The sequence below is a fragment of the Mustela nigripes genome, chromosome 2 (genome assembly GCF_022355385.1).
Source record: "Mustela nigripes isolate SB6536 chromosome 2, MUSNIG.SB6536, whole genome shotgun sequence".
Lineage (NCBI taxonomy): Eukaryota > Metazoa > Chordata > Mammalia > Carnivora > Mustelidae > Mustela > Mustela nigripes.
Window position 1 is genome coordinate 161459681 of NC_081558.1, and position 27325 is coordinate 161487005.

The following is a 27325-nucleotide window of genomic DNA, read 5'->3' on the forward strand; positions in this document are numbered from 1 at the left end:
TGATCATGTTTCAAAAACATTTCCAATATGCCTTAAGAAAGTACTTCTGTTGCTATTTTTATTATCTTTTTTAAAAATGGATCCCAGTATAGAAATTTACCATTTTAATTAAAGATGTTTTCAAATCCTGAATTTTACAGTCATGTAATTAGGTTATCACTTTTTATATGTATTTTAAACACAACTGATTTATTGATAATAAGGTAAATGAAAAACTTCAGTTGATAAAAACTTTATTCAAAACATGTCAAGAACCATACAGTTCAAAAATAAAAGGTAATTTCTGGTAACTTAAAAATAAAGAATATCTATAACAACCACATTAACTCTACTATTTATAATACAATCTCAAAATCAAAACTAATTTTTGTATTTCTATGTTTTGCCCCATTTGAGCTAAAATCGTCCGCCTTTCCCCACTACCTTGTTACGCAACCCTTTTAGTTTTAACACTTACAATACAACTTGAGCATTTTCTAACAAGTAAGAATATATACTCTTGGTTTCTTTCTATACATAGTTCAAATTCCCAGAAACGAATTTTTACTAAAAATATTTTTAAAAGAAAAAAGGAGAAAAAACAGGTTAGTAAAACATTTTTATTTGAAAACAATGGGTAGATTAGTATTCTGAACTGAGCTGTACAAGAATACATTTCTGCTTGAAGACTCTCCAGATTATTCGTTACATGTTTACGTCGTAGGGGACACATTTGCAAGATGCTTTCCAGCACTTACTAGCCAAGACTCACGACCCGCAGGTGCTGTGAGATAACAGAATTAACCTCAGTTTATGCAGGGAAACCGAGGCACATGATCAGATCTTCTCAGGGCCAGAGTGAAGTCTCACTAGACTAGCTTCTGACTTATGCACAGAGCCAAATGTTTGCATATGTACTATAATTCGCTGAATGGTGGGAGTAAACGTAGGTGGGATCTGCTGTGGGAGAATTAGTTTTGGCTCTGTAAATAAAAAGTTCAGAGAATGGATAAGGAGAGAGGACAGCTTCAGTGTAAAAAGGGTTAATGGGAAGAAAGTTAAAACCAGAGGAAGCCTATTCAGACAGAGATCACTTTCCAGAATTAAAAATAGCAAAACAAGAATAGGAAAAGAATTATAGCTATAGTATTTCTCATTTCTAAGCCCAGGGGCTTTTATAAGATCACTTTAAAAGTAGGACCTCACTTGAAGACAACCCCAAAGTATCTTATTTGTCCCTCCATAAAGTCATGTGAGGTACAGAGTACAAACTCACAGGTAAGACTGAAGACTACAGAAGTGAAGATGTTAAGACCACTTCAAGAGGGAACAGGCTGGAACAGACGTCATGTCTTTAAGCACTGGCTTAGGAGTAGAAACAGAAGATAGAGGATAAACAGGAACTTTTCTGCACGGACACGTGGAATAGTCCAGGGATCCAGTAGCCACAACAGCTACTTAACTTTTTTTTTTTTTTTTTTACACAAAGGACTTGGAATTTCAAGTACACAGCGAAACCTAAGATGGCAAATGCTCTTCTGGGTATTGAATATGCAGTAAGTTCTCATAAGACCGCGGGAAAAAGCAGAGGCATTACTGAGCCACAGTGTGGGGAAGTGCAAACCAACGCATTGAGGGCAAAATACTGCTGTCTGTAGCCAGAATATGAGGGACACCGAGTTTATCAACATGTCTTGAGAGAGGAATTTAAATTAGCCTGATCAGCGTGCTAGGGCGGGTTAAGGAAGAATACTGGTCGTTTCTGGAACCATTGTTAGAAGCCAAAACAGTGACATCCCATCACTTGACCCTGGGCTTCATAGATCTATTGTGAGTTATTATGGGACTTTAGGGATGTTTGAGGTATATTCCTAACTTCTGGAGGAGACTCACAAAACATCTCTTCATGGCCATTGGACATAGTTATAGCAGCATGGGTCAGAGTTCTAAGCCAGTGTAGGACATCTGATATTCTGGATTCCCAGGCAGTCTTTCGTTCTAGGTGTCACAGTTCAATCCCATGTCGTGATGATAAATACAACCAGTTCAGGCTATGATACCAAGGATCCTGCTGGGGAAAACCTCAAGGGGGCAACTGTTTGGTAAAGAATACAGAATATAGCTAGTTCTTTTTAGTGCAGGGAGGTAGGTAACTTGACACATAACACGGCCTTAGACCCCAAACATGGATTAGAAAATTCCTGCGAGTGGACCAGTGGAAGGGAGGTATTCCCAAACGATGACATGGAGAATCCTTTTCTTTATCCACGGCAGCTTCCCTTCTCCCTGGGATGTGGAAGGAACTCCCACATCATGCTCTCAGTTGATACTGGATGATAAAACGGTACGTAGTGTCATCTGAGGTTTCGGCATTCTTTTTCATTTTAGATTACTTGGTGCCACAGTCAAACTGAAACTTGAGAATAACTAACTTAGCAATGAAAATGCAGTAGAAATAACCCTAATGTTTTATGTATTTTGACCATCAAAGTAAATAGAACCTTTTTTTTCCTACCCCTAAACTTTTTTTTTGGAGAGATAATGTTAAAGCAAATATGATAAAATGCACCTGAAAGAGTGAAATGTTTGCAGATGTGAGGGTTCTTTTGTGCGTGTGAATGGAAAATTAAAAAAAAAATTTTTTTAAGTGGACCCTACTCCCCTCTGTCTCTCACACATATCGTCCCTGCCCCTTTCCCCCCAAGAAAGGAAAGGTCCTCACTAAGGAGAAATGTTAGCAGGTGTGATATCCTGAGGAATCCTGAGCAAATTCTGTTACATTATATGTAATTGAAATTATTTTGGCAATCTTTAATTAGTCCTAGTAAACACCCTGGAAGCCATTAGTTAACATTTGAAGAATCCTGCTGGGGGGGTGGGGGTGGGTGGTGGCGGATAACATCCTAGGAAGGCTGTTAGCATTTGAAAAAGTCTCTTTAGAGGCTTCTACCACCAGTGTTTTATTGGTAGCTTAACTCCAGAGACTTTGTGAATAAATGATAATTTTCAATGGCCAAATTACTAGCATTAAAGGTACATGGACTGGCCCAATACTCCAGGCCTCCCATCAGTAGGATAGGAGACTCAAGTAAGCCCACTAGCCCCGGATCCCTTGATTACTAACCTATTCTGTGTCTAGCAGTTAAAACAGAACTGGGTCGCCTGACACTAAACATTCTGGAATACTATTGGATTTGCTTCTAATAAACCTTTTGCGTAAGATGCTGTTGTAAGATGCCCTAAAAGAACAGAACTGGGACATTTTCAAGCTTACAGGACAGGCTGACTTGTTACAGGATGCCTGCTTGCTTGTAAACATGAATGATGTAGAAATTGGTCTAAAAGCTGATTTCAGTGTAAAGAATCACCTGGTGAGGTTGGGGGATGAGCTGCAGCCCTCACCCACCTCTACCTACTGGAGGCTACCAGAACACCCCAATCCTTGCAAATGACCAAACTGGTCAAGTCCAGTTCACGACAATTTTCTTTAATGGAGAAAATGTAAATTCCTTTATAAGTATCATAACATTAATCCAGGCAGAGTCTATAGTCAAATAGGCTTGCAAATAGCAGTTTCTAGTTTATCAGAAGAATGGGAAGTCCCGGGTCCTCCTAGAAGATCAGCAAACAGTCCAAGGATGAAGAATCTTGTCAGCTAAGGACACGGCTGAGCCACTGGCAGGGACCCCGACATTTCTACCTCATAGTCCTCCTATTCTTCTTCTGGTTTTCTACCAAATCTAGCCAGTCTTCCATCTACCCTCCTCTCCCTGGGAGTTCAGTAAAGGTGGGACACAGCAAACAGCAATCAGTGCATCCAAGAACTAAGGCAGAGGTGTTCGATGCTGGGGCCCAAATTATTCTAAACCAACTGGGATGCGGTGGCTTTAAGTACTGGATTGTTTTTGCAGCTCCAGTTAATCTAACAGATGTAAGACTCTCTGAGCATTTTGAGAAGTTCAAAAGCTAAGTAAAAATGAGCATGTGTGCTTCTTTTCATTTTAATAAACATTTCTTACGGGTTTTCTCCTGTGTATTTTCTTAGATCTCCGCTAAAAAACAATCAAGAAAATGTATTCCCTAACTCCTCTCCCCAGCAGCAGATTTTAAAGAAGTCACAGCTGGCCAGCGATTGGCACGGTCTGTGAGTGTGTAGCACAGGAATGGTCTGTGAGTGTGCAGCACAGGAATGGTCTGTGAGTGTGCAGCACAGGGGTGTGGGGCTTTCCATCCCCACAGGGGCTCCCAGAGAGGGGTCGACACAGGAGTGTGGTCCTTGTCCATGGGGGATTCAGGTAAGCGGCTTCTCCTGGAATCCCGTCTCTACCAAAAACTCACTAATGTAGCTGTTATTAGTAGTAGTCTGCAAACTAAAAGCAACCACTGGCTATGGCAACAGGCACCTGCAATTTTAGACCAAGCTTAAGAGGCTAAGCTCCAGATACGAAGCTTTCCATAAGACAAAATCGGTGTTATCGTAAAAGAAAGTGCAAGTCCTACTGGCACTCGTCTATACTCAGACTGGGTCAAATTGAAGTTCTCGGGTTACCACTGGTTCTTCCCAGTGCTGGTGAAGGTTCTAGAAGTTTAGGTCCAACATTTAATCATAATAGAGTCAAAGGCCTTTTCGATTGGAAGAGAACTTCTAATTTCCCATCATCATCTTGTTTAACCCTCACATTTTGGAGAGGCTGGGTAAAGTCTCTGCTTTATGGATAGTGGGCAACTGAGGCCCTGGTGAGGTCAGGTGACTTGCCCAAGTTTTCATGGCTAGAAAGGGGTTAGTTGGGAGTAGAATCTGTTCTTTTAATTCTTGGCATATGGTCTGTTCTCGATACCCCAGGGAATAAGAGGCTACAATGAAAAATGAAAGTGACTTTCAGATTACTATGAAAGAGAAATTAGGATAATATATATCCGCAAAACATCGACAAAGAAATTGTGCTGTCCTTGTGAGTACATGAGGCCATGAAGGATTTACGAGGGAACTAGTTCATTTAGTTTATAGGGCATTTATTTCTTCACTATCTACCATGTGTGTATTACAGGGAGGTCTAGCACAGGTTAAGAATTTCATGTTCCAAGTCCAAAATGCATAGACTTCTTCAAACTTAGAAAATACGAGAAGGCCAAGGATGGGAGAACCCTCACAGAAGAGCGGCAAATAACTGCCATTGAAGAATTAATCTCAATTAATTTTCTGCCATTGAGAATTATCCCATGATGTCAGAGCAACCCTAGACAGTACAGAGGTGTGGTGTGCGAAGAGCCTGATGACACGGCGATGATGCACACTCCTGGAGCCTGGGCTGCCTACACCCCGCAGGACTCTGGGGCTGCAGGTCTGAGAGGGAGCACGCCCCCACCCAAAAAAAACGATCAGCTGCAACCGTTAAGTGGGTAAGCGCTCTGGGGATTTATTTCTGTTTCAGTGTGTTTTAGTAAACCAGTTATGGGAAGAGTAGCTAGTATCAGTTGTGGCTTATAACACTCATTGACCTTTAAGGGCCTAACTTCCAAATTTAAATAGCCATCATCAAGTCTAAATGTAGAGATTGACAGGCTAATTTCAGATGGCATTTTTTTGGTTGAGGGGACTGGCTGATCAAACCCTTTTAAAGCTCCTTTCCGTTCCACTCAGTATTCAGAGAGAACAAACGGGAGACACCGGGATAAAGAAGTATATAGCTATCTGACCCATGAAAAGGGCCAACAGCTATAAAACCTACTGATTCATTCAAGAACTATTGAAGCTGACAGAGAAGCTAGGAGTTTGGTGGCTATAAGAGAGCTGTCTACACCCTGAAATTTCTTTCCTGTAATGACATCAAAATGTTAAAAATTTTATAGGGCTCTGAAGATAGGCCCCTAGGCTCCTAAAACCACCCAGCCCTTCTAAATTTAGCAAAATGAAGAAATCTTTACTCCCCTCCCCTACCCAAGGTCCAAGATGAATTTTTGTGATGCTAATCAGCAACCCCCTTCCCAGAAGGAGCCTAGAAACCATCCTTCATGTGTTAAGTCTTTTTAAAGCTTTCTAATGGTGGTGTCATGGCACCACATCTCTTCCTCTGCAACATCTAGGATTTACAAAAACTGCTTCTCTCTCAAGGAGAGCTGACCAGAGCCATCTCTCTCTTGTTGGGAAACAATTGTGGGGACTCCTCCACCTTCGACTACACTGTTCACTGATGGGATCGCAGGTAATAAAGTCAAATACGTTCTTTCCGTGTCATCTTGCTAAAAAAGGGCAGCAAACTCTAACTGAGGTAGCACAGTGACAACAGCGAGGAGGGTCCTTGGGGTTTACCCTTTAATTCCACGTGACCAGATAGCCTTGTCATTTGCTAAAGCACTGAGTTAGAGTTTAAGCATCTTTTCGCCCAGAACCGTCAGTCCCCCAGGCAACAGGGGCAGACTGTGGGACTACTGTAGAATAGCCTGGATAACTTGTCTGAACGAGCGTGGCACCTAGAAAAAGGAGACAAACACACAAGCAGGAACCAGAGCAGGCACATGAATCACAAGGTATCTTTGGTATCTCATTTGAAGTCTATATTCATATTCTCCTGTTCCCCTCTACACCCGAAACTTCGGCTGGAAGCGTGAACTCTTTTATTAGTACTTATGTCATTCTTTCCTACTATACGGCAAGTCTGTAGTGTTTTTCGTATCTGTGACATACCGCTCATCTTCCCGAACACGCAGGAAAACAACGCTTCCCTTAAGATGCGAGGGGAGTGATCGACATTTGGGAGGGTACCTGGGCCCCCTCCTCTGCTCACACCACGAAAATCACTACCTTCAATCTCAGGGAGGCTACCTTGGCAAAGGGTGAGAAAACTCAAGATGGCTGTTTGCAGGCACCAGAGTGTCGCACTGCTAAGTCAGTCACTACACAATTCGCTTTTTAGCATCCCTTCGCTCTTGTTCTTGACCAGGTAAGAGCGGGTGGGAGGATCAAGGGCAACATGGGGGTCGAGCATATAGGCCATACTGGAGTGGCACTTTAAAAAAAAATTTTTTTTCACATTTTCTACCTGGCTTTTAAAAGCAGGAGTTATTTCACGGTGATTTTCCAGCAGGCTTTTCTGAGGTAGATAAAACTTGGATGAGAAGCAGTCTGAAGAAGCGTGAGTGCAGTGGAAGCCTTTGTGGATAGGATTAGTTTGACAGGAATTTCAGAAGGCAAAGGTAAGCTTGTCATATACAATCCTACAGAAAAGAGGGACAGGGCTCAAGTCTGTCTACCACGTAGACAAGGCTTTTAGAATGGAATAGGTGGGAAACAGGCTAATCTGGCTAGGAAAGAACAGAAGTGTGGGAACAACAGAGCAGAACCTTGGTGAGCAAGCAGCTAATCCAGGCTAGGTGGAGAACAGCACAAAACATGTATCCCTCAGGACCTTAGCGATCAAGAAAGAACACAGATTGCAGTTATCACAAGACTTTCAAAAGCAACCAACAGGCTTGAGGGTTTCAACTGCTTTTTTGTTGTTGTTTTTGTTTTTGGATAAAAAGCAAATTTTGCCTCTTTCCTCAGGCCTCCTGTTTGCACAGGTACTGTAATTGCATTAAGCATGTTAGGGAAAGCCAAGTCCCAGAGAAATAATTAGGGAGATGGATTCTGAACTCTTTTTTCTGCTCATTTGAGTTACAGATGAACAGGCTGGCCTTCCTAAAACTCAGCCAGGCTAACAGTCCCAGCTGGGGCCTTTCTTTCTGGAGAATCACTGCTGCCATCACGGGCAGATGTTCTACGTTTAACGAACATGCTGTCGGCCAAATATTAGTGGTTAAACACTATCATCACAGAAACAAGTTCACAAACACAGCTGGTGGCCAAGAAACTCTTAAGGAAGGAAAGAAATTGGCTATTGGCTCCAAGCCATTCATCACGACTTCTGATACAGGTAAACTGGGATTGTTTTATACGAGAGAGAATAAAATGATAACCATTGACCTCAGTTTCTCTCCCCAATTTAAGATAAAACGTTTGTCAGGACATCCACTGGAAAGAGAGGGAAATCACACGTAATGTTCTCGCGGGTTGATGTAGGCTCTCTCGGGCTCGTTGCTTTGACGATGTTTGCCAGGACTCCGGTCTTGGTAGCATATCTGACTGTAAAGGGGGTACATCTGCTGAATCCCATCTTCCCCCACGGGGCTCTCATCTTCATAGTCCAATCTCCTCCTATTTAGTCCATTCTAAAAATTCAAATATTACTTACATTAGCAGAGCAGCTTGTTTGCATTTTCCTAGCACTTTGGTAAAAACAGGCAAAAAACTGGATTCATTATCTTCTGTGTCTCTGATTCATTATCCCACAAGCTACTGAAAGGCAAGGTAAGGTACAACAACTTATCATTTTCCAGTCCTGAGTTACTTACAATACCTGGATAAGAGTCACAGCAGCTCCTCAATAGAAAGTTATGACTAAAGGGAATATAGTCAATTTCAGGTTTCAAAATTTGGAACCAGTATCAACTAAACTAGGGAAGAACAAGGCTGTGAACTTCCAGAGTTCCTTGGCAGGCCTCAAGCTGGTGATGGGTGGCTGAAATACACAGGGAATTACATCCAACAGCCAAAACAAAACCAAAAATACCTCAGGATTCCGTGCTGGGGAATTAGGGAAAAGACAGTGAAATGAACTGGTATTTGACCATACGCCCAACATAACTGAGACTCACAAATGCTGTCATAGCTATCACCATCAAATGAACCCCCAAGATGCTGCTCTGTGGCATCTCTGGTACTAACCTTCTGCCTGGTTACTGGTTTCATAAAACTTGATTACTTCTAAGATAGGCAAGCAAGCTCAAGGACTTTACAAAATCATACTATGGATGTTCAGATAGCAGAGAGGTGAAAAAAAAAAGCAATTTTCATGGAAATCAAATGATATTTTAATAAGTATAATAATAAGTCCACTTGGGCAGACCCCCACAGAAGGACCTCGTTACTTACAGAGTGCTGGAGACCGCCAACCTCCCTTTCCTTGAACTGAGTCTGCAAAGGCAGGTGTTCGGTCTGGAGGAAGAAGACAGAACAAGACAAGCATTTTAAAGAACCAAGCACGCAGTGGTACACATCAACCAAGACCATCCATGAAGATGCCTAAAGCCTGTCATGTCTTGTCAAATGTATGTCAACTAAGCAAATGTTCCATTTGAGGAGGGGATAAGTAAATACATTTCTTGAGTTTGTCTCTCTCTCTCCCTACTCCAGATCTCCCCCCTACTCTAGACTTCTGGAAGGAAGAAAACATACCAAACATCGCCTGCAGAAACTCGAAACTCTCATGCAAATTTATACACATCTTACTTGAGGGAGGACTTTGCATAAAAGGTCTCTTACCTCTTCTGCAGAAGAATCAGATACTTTTTTTTTTTTTAAGATTTTATTTATTTATTTGACAGAGATAGACACAGCGAGAGAGGGAACACAAGCAGGGGCAGAGAGAGAGGGAGAAGCAGGCTTCCCACCAAGCAGGAAAGGAGCCCGATGCAGAGCTTGATCCCAGGATCCAGGGATCATTACCTGAGCCCAAGACAGATGCTTAACGACTGGGCCACTCAGGCACTCCAAGAATCGGATTCTGTGAATCAGCTAAAAGTGACTTTGGGGTGATAATGAAAAGTTATTTTTTGTCCTTATCTATAGATACATACATAAGGTCAACCTTCTCTTCCTGAGAGCTACTCTCTGCCTCCCATCCCCTGCAGACCATAAAGGGGATTCCTCATTTTCAAACTTCACCCTAGGAAAAATCCCTCTCGGCTTCCCCTTGGCTTAAAAACGCATCCTTACCCTTCAGCCCCCAGGTCAAATATTAGCTCTTCCAAGAAGCCTTGCAGAAAGCATATATTATCGCAATTATTTGTTTATATTTGCTTGTCTCCTTCACCAGGATTGAGGGTGCTAGTTGGAGTATTTTACAAACATCATCTCATTCATAATCTCCCTAAAAATTCTACAAAACGGATGTTTTTATTTTACGGATGACTAAATTTGAGGCTCAGAGTGATTCAGTAAAGTGTCTCCGGTCACACAACTGGGGAGTGATGGATTGTGATTCACACATGGCTCTGTCTGAATCCTAATTCTATATTCCCATATTCCCTGCCTCTAGCTCAGTGTCTGGAAAATAGATGTTTAGTAAAACAGAAGAAGGCTGGAAAATCCCAGCATGCAGGCATATCTATCAACATGTCCTCCTTTTCAATGCCTTTCCCCCCATGCTGTCCTTCCAGCCTGGAAGGTCTGCCCCTTAGTCTCTGGCAGTTGAAATACGCCATCCATCTCAGCTTGGCTGCAGTTATTTTTTTTTTTTTTCCCCTCCTACAAGGCCCATCAAAATTAATTTCTTTACTCCTAGTTTTCTTAATTTTCTTGTTTAGATCTCTATCAAAGCACACACTATTGATCTATCTGACAACATCTGTTCCTTTTGACCCTAGTGAAGAGTGAGAGCCTTTCCTGGCCATTGTCCTCCAGCTCCACACCCTAGCCTGAGCAGGAAGTCAATAGTTAACTAATGAATTTAGTTAACTAAATGATTAAGTCTTGATATCGCATGTTAAGGTTATCCAAATTATAAAGTATGTCAGACAAATTCATTCCTTTTATCACATTCTGCATGAGTCTAGGGTGCTTTCCACATGACCACGTGAGATGGAGAGTACATACTGGTGAAAGCCCATGGCAGGGCCAACTTCATGGAGTGTGACCAGTCACACAGGGCCTTGTGTTTGGGTCTCACTTTAATGCTCAGTGGTTGTTGCCATCTCAGATTCTGTGTTTTGTAAGTGCTCTAATGAAACAGTGGAGCATCACTCAAAGGTGTCCTCTTCTGCTGCTTGTGTTTGACTTGGTTCTTGGTCCTCACCCTTACCCTGGTGTCCCAGATCCCCCTTGCTTTCCCCTCTCTGTCCCTGTCCAGGGACTGTGCTGTCCTCGCCCTGGCAGGGGCCTGAGTGCAGGTACAGGGAAGGCTGGTGTCAGGACTGCACACCCCCCACATCATGGTATTTCTGGCAGGTGACTAGAGGACACATCTCAGTGAGGACAAGTGTCTCACCCTCATCTAGGAACCTGACATCACCGTCTTGACATTGGCTGGAAAATAGGGAAAAAATAGGAAAATAGGGAAAAAAAATACTTTAAATTTTTTTGCTGTTTTATACGATCCTGGTTGCTGTTCTTCTCTTCTATCAATATAGGTAATTGAAAAATTATTCTACATCAGTGCTGTTATATAATTTGACAAGAGACAGGCAGTTAGAAGCTTCTGTGTATAAAGGGCAAGTTCCTTTCTTCCCACTGGTGGCAGAGTGTAGAAAGCAAGGGTGCAGTCAATACTGAAAAGAGACCATGTTCTAGAAATACAATGATTACAGCCTTAAGAGTTCAAGAAAATATTGGGTTGGAATATGTGCTGCTCTATGTTTATGCTACAAAATTCCAAATGGCATATTTAATATGACTAGAAAATAAATTATCATCCAGATTTTCCTGAACACTCAGGGTCACACTTATTTGGTCATTGTCGGTGAAACACAGCGACAAGCCATATAGCTTTGGAAGCCAGTGTTCACCATGGGTGGGATGAACCATGTAGCATCCTGAGTAACAATATAGCCAGTAATATATTAATAGCATTAGAGCGTTATAGAGGCAAGAAAATCTATTTCATTTCAATAAAAAGAGACTGCAATGTGTAATAACAGCATTGTAATAATAGCATTGCTACCTTTTTCTTAAGAGTAGAAGATGCATAATTAGCCAGAAAGGTACATGTGAAAATAAAGGACAAGAAGAGAGAGTTTCTAGAACCGGGCAGACAGAAATGGTGCGTGGACACTCTGAATATATTGCACTTGCACTGAATGGACGACAAGCATGTGTGTAAGGTCCTCTTCTCTAACCAATATTGTAAACTGTCACTAACAAACCACCATTCCTCATGGGCGCCCATGAATTTTGTAATATAATATTGAACCGAAATCTATGGAAAGAAGTACAACACATCCTGGAGACAACCCTGCTTTAAGGATCAGGGGTTATGGAAAAGTATGCTGCCCTTACCTTGGCATTGTGCAGCCCTCCGATGTCTGACAAGAGACATAAGGAATTTCATTAATCTAATGGTGGGTGGGAATACGTGTTCTATAGTCTCTGCACTCCCTAAACTACTTGAAATGTTGAATATCTGACTTTAGAAAAAAGTTAATCACCAGTATATTGAAAAGTGTCTTGTGTAATACCTTACTTATGCTTGGTGCTTAGTATATGTGTACTAAATTAACTTACAATATTTTAACTAATGGATACACGGCATATATTATTCTATTAGTCTTACATTTTTTCGCCCAGAAAGCATTGAGCTACTCTGAATCCCTAATACATATTTTGATTTCCTCACTGGTGTGTACTATCTTTTAACAACTTTTGAGCTACTGAGCTACAACCCATAAGCACTTTCCTCATTTCTTAAGTCATGTAGACTTTCTGGCTCTAATGCTTCTTCCTTATAATGACAAGTGATACATTGTTTATTTCTGCTTCAGTCATGATGGAGAACTAATACCACACTAGCCCTCGTTTCACAAAAGACACACCATAAAACTGGACATAATATAAGAAAGAACAGTTTTCAGACACTGGATAACTGTGCTGCATGCAACTGGGATCTGAGAGGTTGAAACACACATGGTGATCCTATAATAACCCCGGCGACTATCTGACTTTTCTGCTGATCAGGGAAGAGAAAAACCCAAGAAGAGCACAGAGCCTTGCTCAGCTGCAGGGACAGACTTCAGCACTCAGGCAAGCTGAGCTGATGTAATCTGTGGGACAGGGTATGGAAGAGAAGGTGAATCCCCATTGGATATGCGAGACATTCAGTAGAGGCCCTAAAGTCATGCTTTAAGACTAAGGCTAAAATAGCTCCAGGGTACAGAGTATTCTAGAACAACCCTAACAAAGCTTAAAAACAAGCTTCCAGAAGAACAAGTTGATCTTAAAGTAATTTAACCGACGGCCAAAAAACAACTCGATCCTTATTAAGGAATGACAGCAAAATTCAAATAATTGACAAGGTAACATTCACAAAATGTCCAGCATTCAATTGAAATCTACTGAACATGGGCAGGGGGGAAAGCAGGGAAAAAAATAAGTCGATAGAAACAAACCCAAAAGTGACAAATAGGGAATTAGTAGACAAGAACTTTAAAACACTTACTATGAATAAGGATAAGAATATAAAAAATACGACCACAATAGGAGAACCAAAAATATGAAAGAACTGAATAGAACTTCTAGGACTAAAAAAATACAATATCTGAATTGGAAAAGCCACTGCAGGGCCTTAACAGAGACCATAAAAGAAAAGCTCAAGGCACTTGAAGACAGAAACTATCCATACAAAGAACAGATAGGAAAAAAGCTTAAAAAAAAAATTAAACATAACTTTAGTGATCTGTGGAATAACATCAAGAGACCTATCATTTGGTATAACTGGAATCCAGAAGGAAGGAAAGACAGAAGAAAATATTTGAAGAATTGCTAAAATTTTCCAAATTAGATGAAAAAACACATCAATAGCTCTAAGAAGCTCAATGAATTCCACTAAGGGTAAATATAAAAAAACGACTCTGATACATATCACACTTGAATTGCTGAAAATAATAATAAAGAAAATCCATGATGTGGCCTGAGGAAAAAGTAAGATACAGTAGATACAGAGAAATAAAGATAAAAATTACACTGGCCATTCACCAGAAAAAAAATGAACTCAAGCCCAACCATGACAATAAATATATTTAATAAAAATAGACTAACCAGGGCAACTAGGTGGCTCAGTCGATTGTCTGCCTTCACCTCAGGTCATGATCCCAGGGTCCTGGGATTGAGTCCTGTGTCTGGCTCCCCAGTCAGTGGGGATCTTGCTTCTCCCTCTCCCTCTGCCTGTTGCTCCCCCTGTTTGCTCTCTTTCCTTCTCTCTCTGTCAAATAAATAAACTATTAAAAAAAAAAAAAAAGAAAAAGAAAGAATAGACTAAACACTGCAGTTAAAGTCAGGGATTTGGGGGCACCTGGGTGGCTCAGTTGTTAAGTGTCTGCCTTCAGCTCAGGTCATGATTCCAAAGTCCTGGGATCAAGCCCCGAATCAGGGTCCTTGTTTAGCAGGAAGCCTGCCTCCCTCTCTCCCACTCCTCCTGCTTGTGTTCCCCCTCTTGCTGTGTCTCTCTCTGTCAAATAAATAAATAAAATCTTTTTAAAAAATAAATTAAGTCAGGGATTTTCAGACTGGGTAAAGAAGCAACTCAATTAGATGTTAGCTGTGTGAAATGCATTTTAAATATTAAGATTATAGATAGATTACAAATAAGAAATGGAAAAACACATACCAGGAAAGCATGATTCACTAAAAAAAAAATTTTAAACTGGCGTGGGTATAATATCGAAGTGACTACAGGACAAGGAAAGTTACCAGAGATAAGAATCTTTCAGGGGTGCCTGGGTGGCTCAGTCAATAAAGCATCTGCCTTCAGCTCAGGTCATGATCTTGGGGTCCTGGGATCCAGACTTGTGTCATGCTCCCTGCTCAGTGGGGAGCCTGCTTTTCCCTCTCTTTCTTTCTATTTCTGATTTTGAAATCATAACAGAGTTTAGTGAGTAGTCGATAACAAAAACATACCTGGAATACTCAAAAGTGTTTAGAAACTGAACAACATACTTTTAAATAACTCAATGGCCAAAGGAGAAATAATAAGGGAAACTAGAAAGTATTTTGAATTAATTATAATATACCAAACTTTTGAGATTTTGAAAAAGAGTACTGGTTAAAGAAAAGTTTATAGCTTTAAATGCTCATATTAGAAAAGAAGAAAGTCTCAAATTAATGACCTAAGCTGAAAAAAGAAGGGCAAATTACAGCCAATGGAAGTTGAAAGAAAGAAATAAAAAAGAGTGAAAAATTAATAAATAAACAAGGGGTAAACATTTTATAAAATTAATGAAACCTGGAAATCTGGTTCTTAAGATTAATTGGAAAACCTCTAGTAAGAAAAAAGAGAAAACACAAACCAGTATGAAAATTAAAAAGGTGATACTACAACTGATCTCATATAAATTAAAAGAATAAGAAAGATGTACTACGAACCATTTGATAACAATCTCAAAAACCTAGATGAAATGGACAAATGTCTTGAAAGACACAATTACAATCCTTTCCACAGAGAAACTCCAGGCCCGGATGGAATCACTAGTGAATTCTCTCAAACAATTAAAGGCATCTTAAATTCTTTCTGCAAATGGTGTGAGGGGGTCTCTTTGTAACTCCTTTTATGAAATTAGCATCACCCTGGTACCAAAACAAAAAATATTAGAAAAAAAGAAAACTAAAGATTTTTATTCATAAATCTCGAAACCCAAAACAAAAATAGCCTTCAATAGTTGAAACAATAAATAAATCATAGCATTTTCATAAAATGGGATACTACACAGCCACGAACAGAAATTTATTCATGCAACAACACGGAACTCAATAACATTATGTTGAGCAAAAGAAATTAGACACAAAAGAGCATGCTGTGATTCTCTTTATGGGAAGTTCTTTTTTTAAAAGAACTAACATACTGTGATAGAAATCACATTAATGGTTGCCTGAGGCAGGAGGGTGTTGGAGGAGGGAATGGTGGTAGAGGGTATGTATGACACATTTTTCTAGTCATGGAAATGTTCTTCACTGGGGTAGTATTCACATGAATGTAGAGCTTTGGCAAAGCTTATAGCATAGCATTATGTAAGTTATATCTCAATAGAGTTGAATATTAAAAAAACTATACCTTCCATTTTATCATAGTTATTCAATATTGTAGGAACATGCGTGGGGAGGCAAAGTAGAATGGGAAGTCATTGACACAGTCTGGAATCTGTGATACAGGTACTTAGTAAATTCTTAATAAATACTTCACCAGATTGTCCTTGATGAAGGAGTTTCATGGTAGTATCAACTGCTTTGTTCTAGTGACTGAGTCCCATTCTGTAGAGATGATTTCACAGCACTAACAGAGGAACACATGAAGAAATGGCTACCAAACATAATACACAAAAAATGGACTCCTTAAGGCATCTAGGATATTACATTCCTAGCTATTAAGTACCTCTCTGAAGGAATTTATAAAATATTACTAAAAGATGAACCAAAAGTCAGTTTTCCCTTTTACTTCATTTTTAATAACTGTGAGAGTGTTGACATGTGTGAGCAACAACTATAAAGTGTGTTCTAATCAAGAGAAATTTATAACATTAATTAGGTACTTGTTTAATGAGATACATAATTGTTACTGTTCTCCATGATAATTAACCATAAAAGCAAGCTATTCACATAAATGTCTCTTATTATTATAGTAGACCGTTGGCCTTCATAGATTTAACATTGCTGGTTCCAACCATTCATGAGTGAATTTAGAAAGGTTATGACAGGTTGTAAGGTTGTAATTTGTAATTTTGTTGAGACACAAATTTGAATCAAGACGGGGGAGGCTTCTGTGATGGGATAATCATTTAGCTAGTTAATGAGCTTAGCAACTGCTTCAATATCCACTTTTCAATGTGTCTTTGTTATTCTCAACTCTTATAGATGAGTTTTATAGAAGATGGGGTATTTAAGAATATAGGGTTTCTCAAAATCTTGTGAAGTATATCCTCTAGGAATGTCAATGAGAAGTGCTATATTATTAATCAAGCTTTTCCTTTGAAATTTAGAAATGGTTCCTTATTTTTTTAGTTAATTCTTATTTCTGCAGTATCTACCATCAATCATGATTAATGCAGATTGCCACGACACATTCTATAGGTTGAATATATAAATTCGGTCTGGATCTTATTTTCTAAGACATGGGATTTATTTACTTACAACTCCTCTTTCCCAGTGTCTGGGAAGTAAGGTTCATTCCTATGTTCTGTCTGCACACCCCATCCTATAATTCCTTTACTGTTAACCCTCTAAGAGACAGGGAGGTTTTTCCTAAACCTCATGTGGTGCTATCACACAGCAGATGCTCAGTTAACACTGGCTATGTCTGAGCCATGCCATGCACAGGATCTGCCTGGACTCCATCTCTTCACTAGTGGTCCCCACAGAGGTCTTGGGTGCTAGCCCATGTTGGGAAACCTGGTTCAATTGAACTGGAAACCTCGGGGTCTGACTTCCTAACTTCAAGGAACACGGCAGAGTTTCATCTGAGTTGGGTCAGGAGAAGGCGGTGAGCACCATAAAAATAGATTCTAGTTCCTTAGTACTGAGCAATCTTGTAAAGAAAGACTGAAGGAGAAGGTCTAGAAAGAAGTTGGCTCAGTAATGCCAACGTGGTGAAAACAGACCATCGTTCCATTCATCATAGGCAAAAGAACAACCATAACTTGTAAGGACTGACCAAAGATTCTCCCCCTCCTCCCTGCTACTTAAAGTAGGTATTGTACAAGATGCTTTAATGTGCTCAGGGTCTTATACTGTCTCCCCGAAGTAATTCTATCATTGTTTCCATAAAAGAGGCTTGGAGAGAAGTAGCAGTGTTTCCATGTTTGCAGAGCTAAGATTCAAATCCATGTTTATGTAATTACAAAGTGCATGTCTTACACCATAACACGAAATTGCCTATTTTCCGTCTTGAATATATCCTGTCTCTTCCTAATGTGACTGCAGAAAGGGGACTGAAAAGCAGGAGGACATTGAGCATGTGAAAGGGGAGAGGACAGGAACTAGAGGAAACCTCAGTCCTCGCCAGCTTTGCCACCTGCTCTGCGTTCTCTACATCTGAGCGGGTCAGATAAAAGCTAGGGCCTGTGTTACTACTTCACCTCCTGCTGGGGCTCCAGCCTCCATGGAAGGAAAACAAAGAGAAGGCTTTCCTTGACACTCTCAGAGTTTTTAATCTGCTTCAGGCCATCGATGAACACAGAATGGTCTAATACTCTTTAAAATTAGTTCAGAGGTCATCTTCCCTCCAGTTTTACTGTTTGTTTATAGTTTATATATAGTTTATAGTAATATAGGTAGTACCTTAAAATGCAATGTCCACTTCTCTAAGATCTAGTATCAAAGACAGGTGCAAGAAGAAAGGACTACAGAATGTCTTATGGTAAACTCTTCAAATGTGTGCTTAAATCATGAGATTTATATGACAGAAGAATATTAGATAATTTATCTCACAAGGTAGGATTGGATTTTTCTCAAATCACCAGAGAATTATAACAGTCAAGTTGTTGTTGAAAATGTTGTATTATCCAAAAGGGAGACAGTGTTCCTCCTTATTGTTGGTAAATAAATTTCATTACTTCTACGAGTATACATTCTAGATTTTAATTTTTCAAAGTGAAATTTGATATGACACATTTTAATGAGAATTCTTACCTTGGTTTTGGTCTCAATCCTTACATTAAAATACCAAGACAGTGACACTTCACTAAATTATAATGTGAATGCACAGCCAAGCATCTAATTAAGGAGACAGATGATAAAGGTGATGGAAAATTATTTGTGAGCAAACTAGACACCCACATTTAATGCTAAGATGTCCCCGATCATAAATCCTACCCATTTCCAGGACACAACTGATTATGCATGCATTCATATACACTATTTTCCATAACTAAATATTTTAACATCAGACTGCTATGCTGGCCCTGCCACAATGGGCATCTTTGCGCTTCAAACCCTTGCCCTACTGCTATACCATTATTACCCACTCACACCACTTTATCTCCAAATTTGCTTGCAAGGTAATCTTTCAACTTAAGACTGTTAGTATAGTTTCCTCCACACACCAAACACCCTCAAAGAAATATTAATTGCTTTTTAGACATCAGGCACAGTATTATATCCCCCAAGACACTCTGCAGAAATATTATCCACCATTCTGTCCTATATACTTTTTGAAGATATGTATTCTCAGAGAACACATGACAAAAATGGTCCCATTTCTGGTTTAGTTGTTGTAGTGGTCAAAATTTTACACGCTAAAAAAAGAACCCAACTCCAGTTCCTCTCTAGAAACTATTAATATGTGCCGCCTCTCCAATCTCATATTTAATCCAGTATCTAAGTTCCTTAACTTGTAGTATTGAAAAAAAGATATCTGGCAAGACTTTCTTTGTGGTTAATAAATTATGCTATTCTTAGCAAAAAAGATTAAAAGAAAAGTAGGAAGAGCCTCCTAAAATCATCAATACGAAACACATTTTAGATTGTGGGACAAAAGAACATACTACATGTAGAACATCGCTATCGTCTTCTTCTTTGCTATTGAAAGGTGAGATAATATAGGAATCATTTCCCTCCTTTTTCCATTGAGGGTTTCACTAGAAAGTAGAAAATAAAATAAAAGAAAGGTCTTATCTGTTTGCTTAATGGTTACCTATCCCATAAACCATCAAAGGGATCCCCGAACATATTTAGTTAATAATTACATGTATTTTCCTTTGGGATCTTAAATTTAATTGAATGGTATTCTGCACCATTTTCCTGAAAGGAAAATAGAAAAATATAGACAGCATGCCCTTTTTCTTCTTCTGAAGGAAGATAACCTAACAGCAATAAAGAAGGCGAGACAGAAAGAGAAATCATCTGCTATGGAAAACTAATATTAACCTTTGGGGACAGCAATTTTGTAAATATAAAACCCAGAGTAGGCTTCTTTGTTTGAATTACAGAAGTAACTGTAATCCCAGCTTGGCATTTCCCTGAACACAGGCACTGAAGTCTTCCACCAGCTGCACAAAGGTACCCTGAGGGAGAATTCTGCTCATGAATTAAGCACAACCAGAACACATTAGCAACTGATATGAAGGTTCACAGCACCAGTGGTTGGAGGAGGCAAGTGAAGCAAGTCAGATACAGGAGGAGGAGAGAATCCTTCCAGTGGAGGTATGTTGCTTAGCTAACAAAATGAGTCAAGGATCTTTTTCAGGTTTTCAGTTCACTCTAGACTGTCAATATTGGATGTTTACAGAGTGATATGCTCTTATTAGATGCTACTCTTCGTTGAGGCAAGAAACACTGCTTACTAAACAGCAGTTAAAACAACATTTTGTGTTCATGCACCCATAATTAAATGGCCAAACAGAGCTTAGATGTTTTCTATTAGCCCACAGAAGAGGCTAACAACTACAAATAACAGGTCATCTACTTGATCTGGGATTCACGAATACCACTGCAAGATCTTGTCTTTCACTCAATGATTAGAGGAAGGAGTTTCGCTCTGTTAGGACATAACATTTCCATTATTTAAAACTCAGAACCAAATGTGGACTTTCGGAGAAACAGCAGAGGGGATGAAACAAATGTTTTAAATATGAACTTAAAAAATATTTAAATTCACTATTGACAAAAGTTATCTACCCGCTGCCCACGCTGGGATGGTCCCAGGCTATGGGTGACCCTGGCTGCAACTGTTTCCTCAGGAGCCATCAGAGGGTGTCCCAAGCGGCAAGAGCGCTTTCCCCAGGCCCATGCAGTTAGTTCAGACCCAGTATTTATAAGGAGTGCCATTGTGTTTGGGATGTCTGCCCTGAGACAGGATGGGAATTTGGGTTCTGCTGTCAATGACAAAAGAGTGCTACAAAGGTGAAGTTAAGTCTTCTCCTAAATGGCCTGGAAATAGTCTGTCCTCTGAAATAACCTCATCATTAGCAACGCTCTACTAATAGGGATCCGAAAGAACTTACGGGCCACTGCCCTCCAGGAATTTACAATCTGGTTTCCTATGGCTTGTCTTCCCACTAAACAACAAAGCAAGGTAGTTTGAATGCAAGCACCTTAAAAGTGGAAAACCTATCTTAGCCTTTTACTTTTCTTTTCTACCACAGTGCTCAGTGCACATAGGTGTAGAACGATACAATCACCTGTTGATCTGATCTGATTCTAACCTCTAATAGCCGCAGATCCACAATTTCTATCTGAAACTTCCAGGAACAGGTACATTTTGGAATTCTAAATTTTTCAGATTTGTAGAAAAGTGAGATTTACTTATTCCACATACTTGTAAAACATCTCAAGCAGGGTCTGGTACAGAACCCCATAATCAAGCATATAACTATTTATACAGGGGAGAGTATGAGTATTCACATTAAGTGAAGAAAGAAATGGCTAATTTAACTTCACGAGAGTCAGCAGTTTAGGTCTAATTTTGGTGTAAAATGAGTTAGGGAAAACTTGAGACGCTTAGGGATTTTTGGAAATGTAGAGAACACTGTGTATCTGCGGTACATATCCCAGGAAAGACAGGAGTTCAGAGACTAGAAGTCAAAATGAGCTGAGGAGAGATGGTGGTTAAACAGCGTTAGGGAGGACTTTCCTGGTGGGATGGGAGGACTTACGTGACCACTCTGAAGGTCCTGGGTTAGGTACAGTCAGTCCAATCACGGAGAACCAGACTGGGGTCCCTAAGCCTCCGGAACCACACAGATCCCAGGTTATGAAGCCACATGGTGAAAGCAAAGGCTGAGAAACACTAACTAGCTAATGATAATGATCACATCGATGATGGTGACTGTGGCTAAGTTATCTAGATTCTTCTTCCTGAGCACAGGAGAGCTCCTCGAGCTCTAGGTCTTTCTAGAGCATAGGAGAATCCAGGATTTGGAAACCAATAGTAGAGAGCAAAGAAAAGGAAAAGAGAAAGCAGAAAATGTCAACAGATCTACAGACCCAAGTCAAGTCTGTGGATCCTAGAAGCTTATATAAAGATAAAAAGAGAGTAAGGTATGGCCATATACTTCATTAAGGCTTATAGGACAAAAGGTGTAGTTGTCTGCAGAAAGGATAACAGTGTAAATAATAGCAGAGATTGCTACCATAGATTGAGTGGAATCACGAGAATGATCACCTTTCACCCAGGAAAACAACATACATTTTTCAAAAGCACAGTGAAAGGAGAAAAATACCTGCTCAATTGTAGGAGAGAGTATATCATAGGGGCTGACTAAGGGGTACAATGACACTGCCTGAAGAGAAGGCGAACTACAAAATCCCCAGGGAGTGAGCAGCTCATGTTACACTGAACCAATTGTGAGGTTGCAGAGGAGTAGAAGGGATGGGGTGGCTATGCATGAAGCGGTAGATAGGACTTTCTAGACCCCAGTAAAAGATTGAGGTGAATCAGAGTCAAATCAAGGGCTCCTGATTGAACGGATCATGCAGGATTGCAGGTGAAAGATCTAGAAGAGTGAAGGCCTGAAAATGACAAGATGCAACACAACGGGAGGAGTTAAATGTTCTCACATGAAGGAAAACGCTGCTGCTCACGTAAAGATGAGGAGCAGCTGCGAGTTCAGAAATAGGCCTCCCTTGTTCATAGAGATGAAGCATGTTGTATTAAGGAAGGGTGGCATGCACTTGGAAGAGAAGTCGTGTTCTCCTAACAGCTCCAGAATGGGTAACACATCAAAGAAAGTAAGCACATCTGTGTGTTAAAGGAAAAGGCATAATGTTTGCTTTTGATTGTAGTCCCTCTCTCTCTCTCTCTCTCTTCTTTTTTTTTAAAATTTGCATTTCTATGTAAGTTGCTTGGAGGAGAGGGAAAGCACACACTCAATGCAAGTAGCTTCAAAAGCTGCAAAAATCTTTTATCACTTTTTCCTCCAAAGAAGCTCACTGTCTCTGCTAGAATTTCATTCTAGTTCAAAAGGATTTCGTGAAACCCAGCAATACAGGTAGAACAGACAAAGGTTCTTAGAAAGACTTGTGCAAGATCTCACTGTCAGTCTGGGTGCTCTACTATGTTCACAGAACAAATGAGGCCTCCAGCCCATGTGCACGGTACATGGCAGATCAAAGAAACAGCCAACAGGAAAAATATCCTCCTAACAACAATTTGTGCATGGAGAATTCTCTAACAGGTATCATGGCACCATCGAGGATGAAAGTTTCACTTCTTAACATGGTCAACAATGAACTGATGGACCCACTGTGTTTTTCTCCTTCTAAAATCAAGTTTGAATACCATTTCATCTTGTATTTAGTATGGTATGGGGAAATATAAATTTTTAAAAAATACATGCATAAAGAAGCTAGATAGTTCAAATTTCTTCTGTGATAGTTCATTTTCATTTATGGACATATATTTTAGCTTAGCATCATTCCAGTTTCTGCACCAAGCTAAAGGTCCCGGAAGGGCATGTGATGTGTATATATGCTGAGTGTGTGTGTGTCTGGGTGCAGAATGATGGTGAAAGGCATGGAAGGAAGGAAGGAAAAAAGAGAAGCATGGAAAAAAACAGCTGCCATATACATAGGCAAAGAGAAAAGCACTAAGAGCAGAGGGCTTAAAATCTACATGTAGAACTCAAGGAGCAAAATCATAACGTATGGAAAGTATCCAAAAGAAAAAGGTGTATGACAGTACAAAGCCCTCAATTTATTTATTTTAGACTATCATTTTAGTTCAATCTGCTCTCAGTTCAAAACAAGAAAAGGCTCAGAATATTTAGAATAATGCCAACAAGATGCCTGAATGTTTCCCTACTTTGTGAAATGTTGACAAAAAACATCTACTCAAGTACTTGGCTACAAATCTGTGCAACAGACCTTTAAAAGAGTAAGCTGGATAACGAAGTGAGGTGTTCTAGGAAAATACATGTGCTTCAGTGGAGCTAAACTCTTTTTCTAACTTAACAGGAGATGACACACATATATATTTCAACTGTTTTTAATTTGAGATGATTTTTTTTTTCTTATGAGTTTCCACCCACATGTGCAGTGAGGTCATATGGTATCTCCTTCTAAATAGCTTTCAAATGGCAATAGGCCCTGGAGTACAGAGCTCTGTTGTATACAGATGCAAAGTCACCTGAGTTGTAGGGAAAGGACGATGTACTAAATTGCAGCCGCTGAGCATCTTCTGAGTACAATCCCACAGGCTGTGGGACAATGTAGTTACAGAAGTCTGGTTGTTCTTACTAATTGATGAATCAGAAGCAGGAGATTTACTTGTTCCTTTCCATTTGAGAAATTCCAAAATGTTAGTGCTAGAAGGGCCTCAGGAATTATCCAGAAACAAATGGATATAGGAAGGAACAGAGTTCCTTCTTTCATATAGGAAGGAACAGAGTTCCAGAGTAGTCAAGGTATTTCTGCAAGGATTCACTCATGGCAGAGCTGGACCAAAAATCTAGACCCATACTTCTTAGACGCCCAGGCCAGTGATCTTTCCAGTATTTACCTGCAATCCAATGTGAACTCTCAAGCTAGACTGCCTGAGTTCTAATCCTGGCTTTCATAGCTGGGTGACGGTGAAGTTCGTTAATGTTGTGAGCTTCAGTCTGCTCATGTGAAAGATGAGGATGATCCTAGCACGTGCCTCACCAGGTTGTTATGAGGACCACACGAGTTAATACATATAAAGCACTTACAGCAACGTCTTGCATTTAACAAATGTTAAATAAATGTAAGCTCTAATTAGTGTCAACATGTTTTCTCAAAACAGCTCTAGGAGAGCTCGGAGTCCATTTAACACATTTCTGTAACAGTGGAACAAAAAACCTGAGCATAACCACGTACAACAAACAGAAGGAAGAACAGCTTCAATTTACCTGTATCACCACTTCCCCTAGGCTGGCTCTGCTCACTGAGTGCCTGGAAAGAACTTCCCAGCTACACAGAATTATCCTTGCTGGGAAAGGGGGGGTAGATGACCAACCAGCTCCCCCAGGGTTTTGGGGTACCACAGGAAGGATCTGAGTTTCATGCCCCCTCCCCAGACAGACAAAACTGAGAAGCAGAGCTGGCTGGCTAGGAACAAGGAAGAGAAGGGATTAATATTGGTCACACAGCGGGGGCACCTGGATGGCTCAGTGGTTAAGCCTCTGCCTTCCGCTCAGGTCATGATCGCAGGGTCCTGGGATCAAGCCCCACATAGCATTGGGCTCTCTGCTCAGCAGGGAGTCTGCTTCCCCTTCTCACTCTCTGCCTGCCTCTCTGACTACTTGTGATTTCTGTAAAATAAATAAATAAAATCTTAAAAAAAATATTGGTCACACAGCGGGAGCAACCAGGGTTCTCAGTGACCTGCTCTGAAGAGGACCCCAACAGATTTTGCCATTGAAAAAAACAATGGCCTATTTCCTTTTTTGGGTGTTGAGTTGTAGAAGTTCTTTATATATTTTGGATACCAACCCTTTATCATTGGATACCATTCCCTTTGTCATTTGGAATTATCTCCCATTCAGTAGGTTGTCTTTTAGTTTTTTCACTGTTTCCTTTGCTATGCAGAAGCTTTCATTTGATATATTCTGAACAGTATATTTTTGCTTTTGTTTCCCGTGTCTCCGGAGACCTATCTAGAAAAATTTTGATATGGCTGATGTCAGAGAAATTAATGCCTATCCTCTCTTCTGCAATTTTTATAGTTCTAAGTCTCACATTCAGGTGTTTAATCCATTTTTAGTTTATTTTTGTGTATGGTATAAGAAAGTGGTCCAGTTTCCTTCTTTTGCATGTTGCTGTCCAGGTTTCATTCTCGACACCCAAAAATATATATAATCCAATTAAAAATGGTCAGAAGAAATGAACAGATAATTCTCCAAAGAAGATATCCAGATAGCCAACAGACACATGAGAAAATGCTCAGTATCACTAATCATCAGGGAAATGAAAATCAAAACCACAAGGAGGTATTATCTCATACCTGTCAGAATGGCTAAAATCAAAAAGGCAAGAAATAACAAGTGTTGGTGAGGATGTGGAGAAAGGAATTCTCATGCATTGGGACAGCACTATGGAAAGCAATATGGAGGTTCCTCAAAAAATTAAAAATAGAACTACCCTATGATCCAGGAATCACATTATTTGATATTTACCCAAAGAATACAAAAACACTAATTCAAAGGAATACATGCATCACAATGTATCGCAGCATCATTTACGATCACTAAACAATGGAAGCAGCCTGTGTCCATTGATTAATGAATAAAGAAGATGTGGTATATGTACACACAATGGACTACTATTCAGCCTTAAGAAAGAATGAAATCTTGGTATTTACAACACGGCCATCTAAGTGAAATAAGTCAGTCAGAGAAAGACAAATACCATATGATCTCACTCATATGGAATTTAAGAAAGAAAACAAAGAAAAAAAAAAGAAAGACAAACCTGAAAATAATGCTTAACTATAGAGAACTAATCGTTACCAGAGGGGAGGTAGGTGGGGTGATGGGTTGAATAGGTGATGGGGATTAAAGAGTAGACTTACCATAATGGACCAAAAAATGATTTAAAAAATTAAAAATGAATACAAGTTTCAAATTTTTAAAAATAGGTACAAGGAACAACAGGTTTAACAGAGTTTCAGATGCCTTTCTTGGAACTATGGAATCTTAGTTATCTTCTAATACTCATTCTAGTCAGTAAGTTTGACTAATCTTTGATGTCTGGCATGGTCACTTCTGAAATACAACTACTTTTCACATTTTATGCTTTTGTAATTTACTTTCCTTTTTGTTTTACAGATAGTAATTCTTTATTCTTATTGGACTTTTTTTTTTTTTTTAAGATTACTTTGATAGTATTCCTAGCTCTTACTTGTTCTCCCTCTTTCATTGGGCCATCTTTTCCTGATTTTGAATCGTCCATTTACTTTAGAGATCTCTTCTACCCATATGTGAAAAAGAAGCAACACTCTTTTTCAAAAATTTATCCAAGGAACTGATCATGACATTGCATAAAAGATCTGAAACTTACTGGGACATGAAAATATTCATTAATGAAATAACCATCTACAAAATGAATTTCCACTCAAACATCTTTCCCTACTTAATTCCATTTCATCAGCATTAAAATCTTAGCCTTTTAGTCTTTCATTGGTCATGAAATGTTGTGACCATCCAATAAAGTATGTCAAATACAATGCAAGTATAATGTAAATAGATTATAAAGTGATATTATAAGTCTTAACAAAGATTTTCTTTCCTATATTGATATCTATTTCACTTCTAGTTTTATACTTGCATGTTTCAAAAGGCTTTGGATACAAGAAAATACATAGAGAAAGCAAATTTTATTTCAAAAACAGCGGCAACATTATTTCCAGCCTCACATGCTTTTCCAGAATATAGCAATACCCCAGTAAGAGGTGGAGTCTGTGTCAGCATCTTGCCTTGCATCTTTGAATCTTGAGCTGCTACGTAAGAAAACGTGCTGTCCTGAATTTGCCATGCTGGAGGGCTCATGCAGGGAAAATAAAGGGGAAGAAAGAGAGAGAGAGAGAGAGATCTTCATGAGACAGGACTGCAAACTGCTCCAGCCCCCAGCTGTTTGAGCCTTCCCAACCCATGAACC

The 27325-nt window shown here is 39.7% G+C and overlaps 1 protein-coding gene across 2 annotated transcripts in view; it reads right to left on the minus strand.

Annotated features, from left to right (window-relative positions):
- Window positions 1-216: 216 nt before the first annotated feature.
- Window positions 217-27325, minus strand: part of NECTIN3 (nectin cell adhesion molecule 3) — a 131405-nt gene continuing 104296 nt past the window's right edge. For both annotated transcript variants that reach the window (XM_059392007.1, XM_059392008.1), the window contains 2 exons: window positions 8951-9013; window positions 217-8187 (listed from right to left, as the gene is read on the minus strand). In XM_059392007.1, the coding sequence (XP_059247990.1) occupies window positions 8008-8187; window positions 8951-9013 (243 nt within the window). In that variant the 3' untranslated portion in view covers window positions 217-8007. The remainder of the gene's footprint in view (window positions 8188-8950; window positions 9014-27325) is intronic.